This window comes from Fringilla coelebs (assembly GCF_963513975.1).
Source record: "Fringilla coelebs genome assembly, chromosome: 3".
Taxonomy (NCBI): domain Eukaryota; kingdom Metazoa; phylum Chordata; class Aves; order Passeriformes; family Fringillidae; genus Fringilla; species Fringilla coelebs.
The window spans coordinates 77,321,388-77,333,864 of record NC_140030.1 but is presented as its reverse complement, the minus strand read 5'-3'; the positions used below and the strand labels follow the sequence as shown (position 1 = coordinate 77,333,864).

Below are 12,477 nucleotides of genomic sequence, written 5' to 3'. Positions count from 1 at the left end.
ATTTGGAAGTCTTTTCCAACTTAAATCATTCTGTGAAAAGAACCCTTTTATTGATTTAATATTTCTGAAGTAAGATTATCTGGTATTTTAGTTAGCACTCCTACTCCATCATACTCATTGGGATCTTTTTTAATAGCATATATTATCTGGACCACTCTCTTCAGCATAAGGCCAACTAACATAGCACTGAAAAAAATTAAAAATGCTAAGTCAAGAGGCTTTTTGGTATTAAGAAACATTCCAGAATTTTAAAAATTAGTCATAGTAATATTATGACATTGAAAATATTATAATGGCTCCAGGGATGGACAGACATAGTACCTCTAACAATAATATAGCAATGTAGCAGATCCTATAATGATATGATAGTACTTAGCTATATTCATATTTTGATAACATAATTAAATTTACTACTTTGCTCATGAGACTAACTGCTACAGGATTTTTTTCTGTTAGCTGAAACGGAGGTCTGAGCTAATCAAAGCAAAATGAGATGAAAAATGAAACATATTTCATCTGAACAGTGATGTTTGAAAAGAATAGCTTTAGACACTTGAAAGAAAAAAAATCATTTGGTAAGCTGTGTATTTAAAGCATACAAGCTGAACACTGTTCCCTTGATTTATTAGTCCAAACTATTTCAGATGAGCACAGGTTCCCTGTGGAACAGACTATGAAAGGAACACATAATATTGCTGTTCTCAGTGCCAAACCTAATGACAATGAACAAACAGGGAAGGAAAAAGATGAGAAGTGTTTAAAAATTTCAATACAGTAAAAATAAAATTGCAAGATTCAAAAATCACACAATAAGAATGGTAATAACAATAAGAAAATCTACATAATTTTAAAAAACAAACATGCTTCCTAGGGCAATCTCTTTGCTCTCAAACATACCCTATAACAGTGAGACTATTGTATAGTGGAATTGAATTGTTCAAAATCACATATAATGGCCAATACTAAACATTAAAAAAAAAAAAAGTGACCAAACTTGGAATATAAATCTTTGCCTTGGGCAAGGGAGATGACTATAGAGTTTGATAAGAAGGGTGTACTGATTTTTAAGAAAATCCAGTACTTAGAAATAGTTCCAAAAGTTCACAGAAGTCCTGGTGCTTCTTTTAGAAATGCTTTGTTGAATCCTAGCATGTTTCAGTAACTGGAGCAGAGATAAATATGCTATTCAGTTATGATGACAGCTGATGCAGTCTTCATCAAAAACAAAGAATTCAAGGTAACAGTAGTGATATATATCAGACGGGAAGAGAAGTACATTTATATTTCTATTACAGTGATTTTCATTTTTCCTATTCCCAATAGTTTAAGCCATATCTGACCTATAATCCTCTTTAACCCTTTCATTATTTCTGAGATTTTCAAGTCTACAGCAACCCTTTTTTGCACATCAAATGAGAAACCCAAGAACACATGCAGAACATTAATACTTTTTCCACAGGTTTCTAAAGTTCAAAAAGGTTTCCCTTACATTTTGCCCTGGGGACATGGAAATGTCTTTCAGAAACTGATGCATATTCACTGGAATGAGGAACTAACGTGGAGCTGATTCCTATGAAATCACCACTTCAGTGGTTTATGGTGGTATTAAGCTCTGTCTCACCATGAAAAGACACATTATTTCTGTGGTTCTTGATGACTTTTAAAAAGCATGAGCCTACATGAGAAAGCAAATATAGTAGCATTTTTACATACAGAAGTAGAAAAAGTCCTTAATCAAAAATTCACTTCAATGGATGATAAACAGAAAATATTCTGTCTGAAAGACAGAGAGCTCTAAAAGTCTAACAAGAACACTCCTTCAGTAATATTTCATTTGAATAAGGAAAGGCTAAATAAAAAGTTTAGTATTACATGTATTCTGGTCACTTGTAAAGATGAGCATGAATCCTCAAAAATTATATCAGAAATACCCTTGGGACCTGTTTTAGTGGTGGGCTTGGCAATGCTAGACTAACAGCTGGACTTGATTATCTTAAAGGATTTTTCCAACCTAAATAATTCTGTTCTAGGCAGTAACAAAAATGCTCATATAAGAAGAGCATCTGTAAGTTCATAGAACCACACCTGTTTCCAAGCACACCTGCACAGCTACATACAGTATTTCCGGCTGAAAGTGTTTTGAGACAGACACCAAAAGTACAAGGTTCTCTTTCATTTAATGAATGGTCCTAACCTGTGAAACAGTTTGAAAGACTGATTTAAATCTGCATTTAAAACAGCTAAAGTTGACTCATCCATTTTCAAATTATTATAATTAAAGTTTGTTATAAAAGTGGCTTTTCTACAATTGCAGCAACATAAGTGTTCACAGGAGCTTTATTTCTTTGAGGTTGTAGAAGTTCAGACTGATTTTGATAGACTGTAATTAATGTGAAAAACCCCACAGTGACCTCTGCCTGGGAGCACATTGTAGCACATATTGAATCACAGTGCACTTAACATTAGGATAATCATTATATCTTCCACAAATCATTAGAAATTTTATTTAACTGAAATGAAATTTGATTTCATTATTTTCTCATATAGTCAATTATTTTATTTACGTTTTTGCAACCAAAAGAATTAAAGTCTGTCAATCTCTCAAGAGACTAATTTCATACCAAAATAAATGCAAACTAGTATTTTGGGGGAAAACACATTACCTTGTGGTTTTTTATGTTGCAAATTGGTGCTTACAAAAACTGAAAATTGACAAAAAATCAATTTTTAACTGAACCACGCCTTGGGGGAGAAATAATGGAGGAATTTTTTTTCCCCTTAAACAGAAGTATTTGCAGTTTGTTGGTAACTTACAAGCAACAGCCTTGAAGCTTTGCTGCACATCATGGTAAAGAAGCACATACACTGTGGAGCTATTTAAGAAACATAACTCCACAAACTTTGTCATAACAATGCAAAAATGAATAGTTAATGATAAAACGTGACTTAATCTTCCAAAAATTGTAACAGGCAAGAAAAGCCTAGAGGTTTTAACCCATGATTTAGTTAAGGTTATTTTCATTCTGTTCCAAACAGTTAGTCTGTTTTACCAGAGCAGAAAAGAACAGCAAATCCTTGGAAACACATCTGTAGGATCTCCATTATTTCACACTTGGAGCAAGACACAGAACAAAAATCTTAGTGATTTAAGCCTTTGAAATGGAAGATTTCCCAGAAAGTAAAGATGTGTTTTCACAGGGATTGAGGCCAAAGAAAAACAAACCAACCCAAAACACAAGAAAGATGCCTTTCAGCAACCAGAGGATCTCAACAAGCCATCAATTCAAATATTTGATCAGGGTTACTTATCTACTGGATAGTTAGGTAAAAAAAGAATTAAATGCACTCAAGTGCTTACTTTTTCTTGACTAGATTGATATTGCTGGAAATTCTGGTTGAAAAATCATAAAAATCAGGAGTGTTCTTGCACCTCAGTCTGGTTCAGTTCTAACACTATTGGATAGAGTGGTTTGTCGCTGATAAAGGGAAAACCTGTCAGTTTGGAAATAACAGACTCATGCCTGTAGTCCAGGTTGTCTCAAGCTGCATTAGCAACATGTCTGTCTAATATAGGGTGTCTTCTGAAATTTGTTCAGTGCTGCCTTACTGGAAGATAACACTGATCCTTGGCTCTGCTAAGTATGCAGCTTGCCAGAGGAGTTGACAGTAACTGGAGTCATGGGGCTTAGTTGACTGTGTATTGGTTGTTTGCCACTGCCTTAGATTTAATATTATGGTCAGTGATTTTTTTTTTTTCTTCTCTCTCCACAAATATGGCATTCTGTTTCATTTTCTACTTTTAAAAAATAAGAACTGATTCAATGAGGGAATGGGTTGTAGTTCAGGAGGCAGGGTTGCCAAAAGTGTCATTATTTCACTACCTTTTCCACAAATGCAGTGAGTAACAAAAGCTGTTAGTTGGCAGGTGCAAGTCAGTCAGGTATATTCTGCCAATTGGTGACAAAACTGGGAATTGTGCTGCCCAGAGAATAGCATTTGAATGTCTAACACCTGCCACTTTCAAGGTCTTTGTGGAGCCCTTCCAGCCCAGGACAGGAGTGATTCCTGGGTGGCTCAAGCACTGCTACAAGGTGCACATGAAGAAGCAGAAGACCAAAGGCTGTCAGGCCTCAGTTTCTGTTGGCTGCACATGGACTCAGCCATACATCCCATGCTATTAAAGCAACCATTTGGTATCTAAAGTAAAATAAAAATATTTTCTGGCACCAATTGCGGCCAAGCAGGAGACACCTATGGAACTGTAAGGACACACCACTTCACAACTGTCTTGCTAGAGAAGACAAAGTTACACCAGAGCAGGTGAGCAGCTCTGGAAAAAGCAGTTTGTGTAGCTCCAATCTGCAAATCATTGATGAATAGAATCTTTTCATATGTAGGAAATTCAAGTTTACCTTTAAAACCTCTGTCCTGAAGGAAGACTTAAACTAAGCTTTTTCCTGAGAAGGAATTACATCTAAGACTTTAATATTAGATGCTATAAATATCTAATACATATGAAGATACAAGTATACATAAACAATGTTTTGAAAAATCTTTATTAATAATTTGATAAACCTATGTTCCTTCATACTCGGTCTTTTAGTTAATGTCACTTTAAGAAACAGAGGAAACAACAAGATGTGGGAGAGAAACTGGAAATGATCAGTATGAAAAATGTACTCCTGTGGACAAAGCCCAATATGCAAGTTCTGATGTGCAATATGACATGGAAATTTGAAGCTTTTAAGGCAAAGGTATACATAACAATTATAAAACAAATATATAACAAAAACAAAACATAAACAAAAACATAGCAATCATAAAATAAAATGACAGAAACATTTAATTATTACATCCCAAATTTAACCTTTGCATAATTGAAAATCAAAGAGTTATACTTCAGTGCAAAAAATGAAATAATTTTATTTCCTCCTTCATTCCAAATAGCATCTGACCAAAGTTCCTCCCTTTTGCAAGACATCAGAGGTTAATTATCTAATGCTGAACAGCTCTATTGAAATGTACCATAGCTGTCTCTTCAGTCATTACTGAAATTCTAACATGGTTAGCATAGTTACAAAGGACTATTTTATGAGTGCCACAGTACTTGGAGAAACATGACAAAATCTTACCGCTACATTTCCATCGCACCCTTGGGACTGGCAAACACCTCCTATTCTGTTGGGAATTAGCACATCATCCCAGCAAGATGGGCCCTTCAAAATAAAACCAAAGCATACAAAGATTATCATTTACTTCATAAATAAATATATCAAACTTGGTTTTGTTGCTGCTTTTCCCACTCTTGTTTCTTTTAGATTGTAGCTAGACAGTCTTATCATGATTACACTGAGAGATCATTTAGATTATATAACAATATTCACCAGTAAAGTCCAGTCACAAACAGGACATGTGGTCCCTCCACCCTAAGGACAGTGCTGTGAACAGGCATCATTAGTAGGTTACATTTTCTCAGCTAAAGACAGGTACTGAGTTAATCACAATTAAAAAGCTACAAAGCCTCATTGTCTGGTTTAACACTGTTTACACATGAGCCTGCAGCTGACTAAGGGGAAAAGGGAAAAAAGATAAGAGTTGGAAGTAGAATAGACAATTAGAAAAACTGTAAATAAAATTTATTGGCGGTAGAAAAAGCCTTTACTTAACTGTAATACAACATAATGAAAATATTAAGTGAGAATTGTTATTAGATTTCTGGATATTTACATTAACGTCAATATTTATCAGTCATTATTAAAGAAAGTTAAAAATCCCCCACAACAAAACAATATAAAACCCAGAAACAGACAAAAAAATCCTTATCAAACTTTACAGTGACTTTTTGAATATACACAGTTCATTTATGATTATATTACCAATCAGAAAAAAATAAGGATTGCAAATCATCAATATTTCAGAACTGCAAAATAATATGATTAACAGGATGATCTATCAAAGAAGAAAATTTATATATATATACACCACATATCAGAACACTTATAAAAATATTTTGCATCACAAACTATTGACACTTGTATGCTTTCTCTTTTTATATTAATTTTACGCTAATTAATATTTAATTAACAGACAACAAAATGGATCTGAGCAATGGATTTGAAGTTTACAGGTATCCACATACATAGTAGAAACAAACAACTAAGGTATAAAAAATGAAAACATTTGGTAGTTGGATTACTCAGTGTTTGGGATAGAAACAGTGCCCAGGAAATAGCAGAAAATCTTCATCCAGAGGATAAATTATGGCAGTCAAGACACTGACCACATTAGCGAAATTAGTGCGTACTTAAAACATAGTTCAATTACAAAGTAATCCAGTGTCACATCTAGATCCAATTCCTTTTAATTCTGTATCAGGCACTTCAGCATTGTGTGGGCACAGCTGAAATGATTTTAGAATTCTCTTAGTTGTGTGAACTTAGTTATAAAATGTTGATCCAGGCTATCTAGAAAGCTGAGTAAAACAACTCGCTCTTCTCTGAGCTCCACTCTCATGTGTCATCCCGCTGAAGTGCTGGCATTTGGTACAGGTAAAAAAAAGAGCTTTAACACATGTAAATTGAATTGCAGGCAGACCCAGGGGTGACAAATCATAGTTTTGAGTCCTTGGGTGAATACAACTGGAGTGGAGTTAGTATAAAGTAATAATACTTGATATTGGGAGGGGAGGGGGCACTACCTTGATTTAATGATTTAAAATACTTCAAAAATAAAGTTTGCCACCAATTGTTCCAGTGAATTTTGACCTCTCATTAAGTTTTAGCATTCCAGAAAATTTGCAGGAAGAACAGTAAGACCACCTTGAGATGCTGCACAAAGAACTACCTTCTTTTAATTGCTTTCAGCTCAGTTGATAAAAACTTTTATTTGATGCCCCCCATTTATTTATTTTTCACCATTCCACCAAAGATTGAACAGGTCTCTAACATTCCTTCCACAGCAGTTTACTTTTCAGGGAAGAAAGTAATCTACCTTCCCATCCCTCATATAGATACTGTTCCTTATATTTTACTTTTTATCTTTTAGTAGCTCTTTCAACTCTATCATTTAGGAATATAATGAACATCACACAGTACACAACTTATGTGTTGGATCAGTGAATAGGAAGATGATGTCTACAAATTTGTTCAAGTCCTCCTAAATACTTATTAAAATGGAATTTACTTTGCTGATGGTTACTAAGCACCAAGGCAGTATTTTGGTGGAGTTATTTATCAGAGCTCCTAGATCTCATTGCTACTTATAAAATATGTCAAAATCCATTTAACATATATTATAAATCTGGAGGGTTTTTTCCCCCAGTGCAAATGCCTTAATAGTGATATATATTAAATTTCAACTGCCATTTCAACAGCAGTTGTAATGTGCATCCCAAGTTCCACAGAGAGGCTTCTAGCAGGTACTTGCTAAGTTCTCCCATACCAAACCTATCTGCTTGCTTCCAAGGATGTACCAGCTATATACCTCGCTCCAAGTCTATGGCAATCACCTAATGGACCTTCTGCTCCTGTTATAGCTTAAATGGACTCAGCAACAGTTTTTTCTGCTGTTTGCAGGTTAGATACTTCAGCAGTTTTGCCCACCAAATTGTATTATTTGAAGCGCAGGAATAATTTTTTTTTTTGCTTTCTAGTAGTTTAGTTATCACTGTTAAAGACCTGATCTTCATTAGTAACATTATAAACCAAGTCCTCCTTCTCTTGGCAGTTCTTTGATCAACTTTTCCATAACATAAGCTGATAGCATCCAGAAGTTTACTCTTGGGATAGTGATTTGACATAATACTTACACAATTTACATTAAAGTAATTTAAATATCCCATTATGACAGTTTTTCTTCCACGTTCAAACTTTTGCTTGCTGTCATTATCGGGTCACACAGTTGTTATAGGGAGTCATATTTTTTCGCCTTGTGAGGGCTGGAACTTTAATTCATAAGGATGACATCTAACTCACTGACTTGATAGAGACAACTAAGACTAACACATTAATGTTTGATTAACACCTATACCTCTTCGATCATACTCATATTTATTACACACTTTTATTAAAATACTTTTTTTCCAAACTTGAGGAATTCAATAGGTTTTTTTTAGCTTTGGTTAATCCTTAACATGATTTCCATTTGGGAAGAGGATACTAAAAAAAAAAAAAAAGGATAAGAAATCAGAAACGAGTAAACGAGTGTGCTTTATAAAACTTGGATCTAAGAAGGGATGGGGATAGGGGAGAACACTCATTTAATAAAAAAACCCAGAAAAATATTCACTAAAATCCCATGAAAAGCCTTTTAAATTTTTTATAATTTTTTTTTAATCTGGTACTGGTAACATGGGGCAATGATTTTTCCTGTTTCCTCATCCCTGTGTGATTAATAGGAGAATCTCAAAGTTAATGATGCTACACCAGCATATACACAAAAAATAGTCACACCAAGATGCACACCAAGTTAATTTAAGCCAGTGTCTAGAAGCAGTTCCACAGGTATGCTATCAACTCTGGTACTAATTATCTTTATTTTTTAAGAACAAAATATTTAAAACTAAACTTCTTAGACAAATTGATGTTTTACTTCACTAAAGTTATTTCAGGTGAAAACTTCCCAAATATATATTAGTTTTCAGATCTGGGTATATAGTCACAAAAAGGTAAGAAGGTATATTAATTCTCAAGCCAGGAAAAAACCCCAAAATATCCACAGGATCATTTATAAGGTTGAGGTTCCAGAAAAATGCCTTTTTAAAAGAAACCAAAAAGGGATGAATTGATGCAATGTTGACTACCATTAGAATTAACCACTACAAGAAGCACTATATCAAGTCCAAATATGCTTAGTATGAAAATGCATTTTATTAATTAACAGTAACAATAATAATAGGAAGTTTGCAGTCACCTTTAAGTTCTTATTTCCAATAGAAAGCTAATGTACTACATGGCTTGATATGAACTTGCAATGCTCTCTGTCTCTGCAATCATTTCCTCATGACGTTTCTCAAGCACACAAGACTACTTTGCACACAAAGCACCTCACTACTTGAAATAAAAATGTTGTCATTTACTAAAAGCATGTTAGATCATATACACAGGGAACTAGGAGCACAGTTCCACATTAGCAGCAACTATCAACTGTTCACTCACACTGTAGCTAAGAACTTCCTATTTTTCCCTTCATGAAAACCCCCACAATATTCATCACCTCTTTAACTCTTATGGTGGACATAAGACCTGTAAAAAAGTCAGATGCATTTAACTCTTTTGGCAACGTTAACCAAACCCAGCTTTAAGTCAACAGTGGTTTCTTTTCCTTCTGTTTTAGCAAAAATTACATCAAGTTCTTAAGGCACAAGATGGCATTGATCCAGCAGGAATTGTAGACTGACAGAATATAATGGGTTTCAGCCTGTTTAGCATTGATGAGTGGAGAGAAAAAAAGTAATAAAACAATAAACCCCAATCAACCAGAGAGCCCCTATTCCACACCTCATTTTCCAAATTAGTAAGAGGAAAAATCTCCTTTTCCACATCTGTTCTTGGCATTCTTCATGGCCATATTTCATTATTAATGCTAGTCTAACGCACTTTCAAAAGATTTAGCGTGCTTGAAAGTTTTAGTTTTCCACCTTCAAAACAAAAATAGAAGAAAAGACATTTGTCCTTGAAAAACACTGCACATTCAAAATGTTAATGTTTCTGTAGCGACAGTACTACTAAATGTCATTGCTACAATTGCGTCAAAACACAATTAGGAATTCTGGCAAGATAAACACTTTGAAATGCAATTTTTGTATCGTTCTTTCTTGAGTCTAAGAAAAGCTTGTCAACCTGCAGGCTAGCCAATCACTTGTGGTGTTATAACACTGCAGGCTCTAGTGTTTGTAATTATTAGTTCGCATTAATCAAGAACATACTGTGAGAGGAACAAAGCCTTCTGATTGCAAGATTAAAGCAACTGCCCCTCTTGTACCCAGCCAAATGGCTCACAGAGGAAGCTGTGCATTAAAATAAACACATCAGAGAAGGCTTTTCCGGTGTATAAGTGGGAAAATGACAGAATAAAGAAAGAAATAGAAAGAACATCACTGAATAGAAAAAGTCATACCAAATGTACTTGAGTATTTCCCAAATAAGCAGGTATGGAAATTTCTCTGCCTTTAGCATACGGCAGTTGTTCCTTTCCTTTTTGAGGGGCAAGGCAGGAAAAAAAGTTGCTGAATGGTATATTAAGCTTGAAGTGAAACTCCTATGCAACATATGAAGAGCAGGGGCTGAGATGCTTTTTCAATGTACTGGAAGTCTATGTATATTCCAGTAGTATATCATACTGATGCCCAGTACAGGGGGCAGTACAGTACACTCTACTCTCAGCATCCCTTTATGCTGTAGTCCAGTTTTTTATTGCAGAACCAAAACTAAATTTTCATCAGAAACCTCTCAAAAAAAAAAAAAAAAAAAAAAAAAAAACTTTAAAAAAATCCCCCAAACCAGAAATACCATCTAGAGATCTTGGATGACAAATTATTCAAAACATGGTTGCTGACAGAACTGTTGACCTGTGAAGTCAGGGAAAGGTCAGAAGCAGAGGTCAGCAATAGAAACCAGTGATTCATCAAAGACTCTGAATCACTTAAAAGGCTGGAAACTATCCATGTATTCAATACTTTGTATTTTCCCCACTTTATATTCCCCTCTAGTGAACAATATGCAGCAGAATATCATTAAAACACAGAAGCTTTGTACCTTCTACTATCTACATAAGAAACATAAATCATTAAAATGTTGAGCAAATGACCCAACCAAGGAAAAACTATTAATGCAGAAGGATTTTTAAAGCTATGTAAGAAATAATTTCAGGTCTTGAGGGAATTTAAAAATCAGCATTCGGGACGCAGGAGAAGTGCTAAATCTGATGCAAATCATGCAAACATTCAGGCTTCTCTGCAAAGTTATGGCTACTGACTTGTCTGCGTGAGAGTATTTGAAGAGCTAGACATTGTATATGGAACCTCAGCATGATTTCAGGATCTTGAGACAGTAAGACAGAAAAAAAATCTCCTAAAATACAAGGCTTACTAATAAAATTTATTTCATTTTTGTCACTGTAACAGCAATGTCCACACCAAGTTACCACAATTCACTGCTTCCAGTGCCAGAACAGGTGGACAACTCTGCTTCCCAGACATAGCAGGAACCATGACATATCGTAATAGTAAGCATGCATCTCTCCTATGAGAAAAAACTTAAAGAATTAGAGTTTTTTCAGGCTGGAGAAGTGAAGACTTATGGGTGATCTAAATACAGCCTTTTGCCACCTTAAGGGAACTTACAGAAAAGATGGATGGGGACTTTTTACAAGAGCATGTAGTGACAGGACAAGGGGGAATGGCTTCAAGCTAAAAGAGTGTAGGTTTAGATTCAGTATGAGAAAATAGTTCTTTACTAGGAGGGTAGTGAGGCACTGAAATAGGTTGTCTATAGAGATTGTGGATGTCCCTTTCCTGGAAATGTTCAAGGCCAGGTTGGAAGGGACACTGAGGGGCACTGGTTTAGTGCCCCTCAGTGTCCCTTGATGATCTTTAAGGTCCCTTCCAACTGAACTTATTATACAATTTCTACTAAATGCTTAAATATATACAGATATCAGTTTTTCCCTAGGTAAAACTATGAACTATGGATGCTAAACACAGCATCCAATCTAGCACAAAATACATTTCTCCAAATTCCCAAAGCCCAGCCTATCAGCATCCCTCATAAGAAAGAGAAGATAAAAATAGCTTATAAACGAGGTTACTATTGAACAAGCCAGGAAGTTCTTGCTGGCCTTCTACAGATGTTCTACTTAAAACCCTTGAAAATTTATTATGGTAGATAATCTATTGAATGGAAAAACTGTCAGATTGGCAACTTTGAGGACCAAAATCATCTGTTTAACAAAAAGGCAGAGGTAATTAAAGTTTACCTACAATTTACGCAGATCTACAAGGACCATTACCAGCAGGGAGAGATTAATTTTGGTTCCAAAGCTATGTATTTTTTTAATATAAACTGACTAGCACAGGGGAACACATTTTTGCAGATAAAGCTAACCAGCTTACTGTGGACTGACTTTGACAAGCAATCACCCATACAGCAGGGAGCAAAGTATAGAAAAAGACTACTAAATGAATCTTTGGGTTGGTTTTAAAGAAGTTTGTGATATAGGACTGGGAGGACTGGAGTTAACTGCTCAGTCTAAAAGCATATTAAAGAATCCATCAGAAGGAATGTTCTTATTATTATTGACTTTGGTTATTAGACCAAATCAATAAGGCACATGGATAGCTTTGTTTAGATGAGTAACTACTGAAGTCAATCACATGCTTTAAGTCTTTGTGGGGACTGAACCTACTGGTTTGATTTATAGTAGGATATTAGAGATGAAATTTTCCTTTAAGAGTGACCAGCCTAATTATTAAATTGACAG

General features: G+C 34.9%; 1 protein-coding gene across 1 annotated transcript in view; it reads right to left on the bottom strand.

The window, feature by feature from the left end:
* The window catches only part of PRKN (parkin RBR E3 ubiquitin protein ligase), a 679,650-nt gene that overhangs the window by 371,919 nt on the left and 295,254 nt on the right, over nucleotides 1-12,477 (bottom strand). The window contains exon 5 of the mRNA XM_084202932.1: nucleotides 5,133-5,216. Coding sequence (XP_084059058.1) covers nucleotides 5,133-5,216 — 84 coding nt within the window. The remainder of the gene's footprint in view (nucleotides 1-5,132; nucleotides 5,217-12,477) is intronic.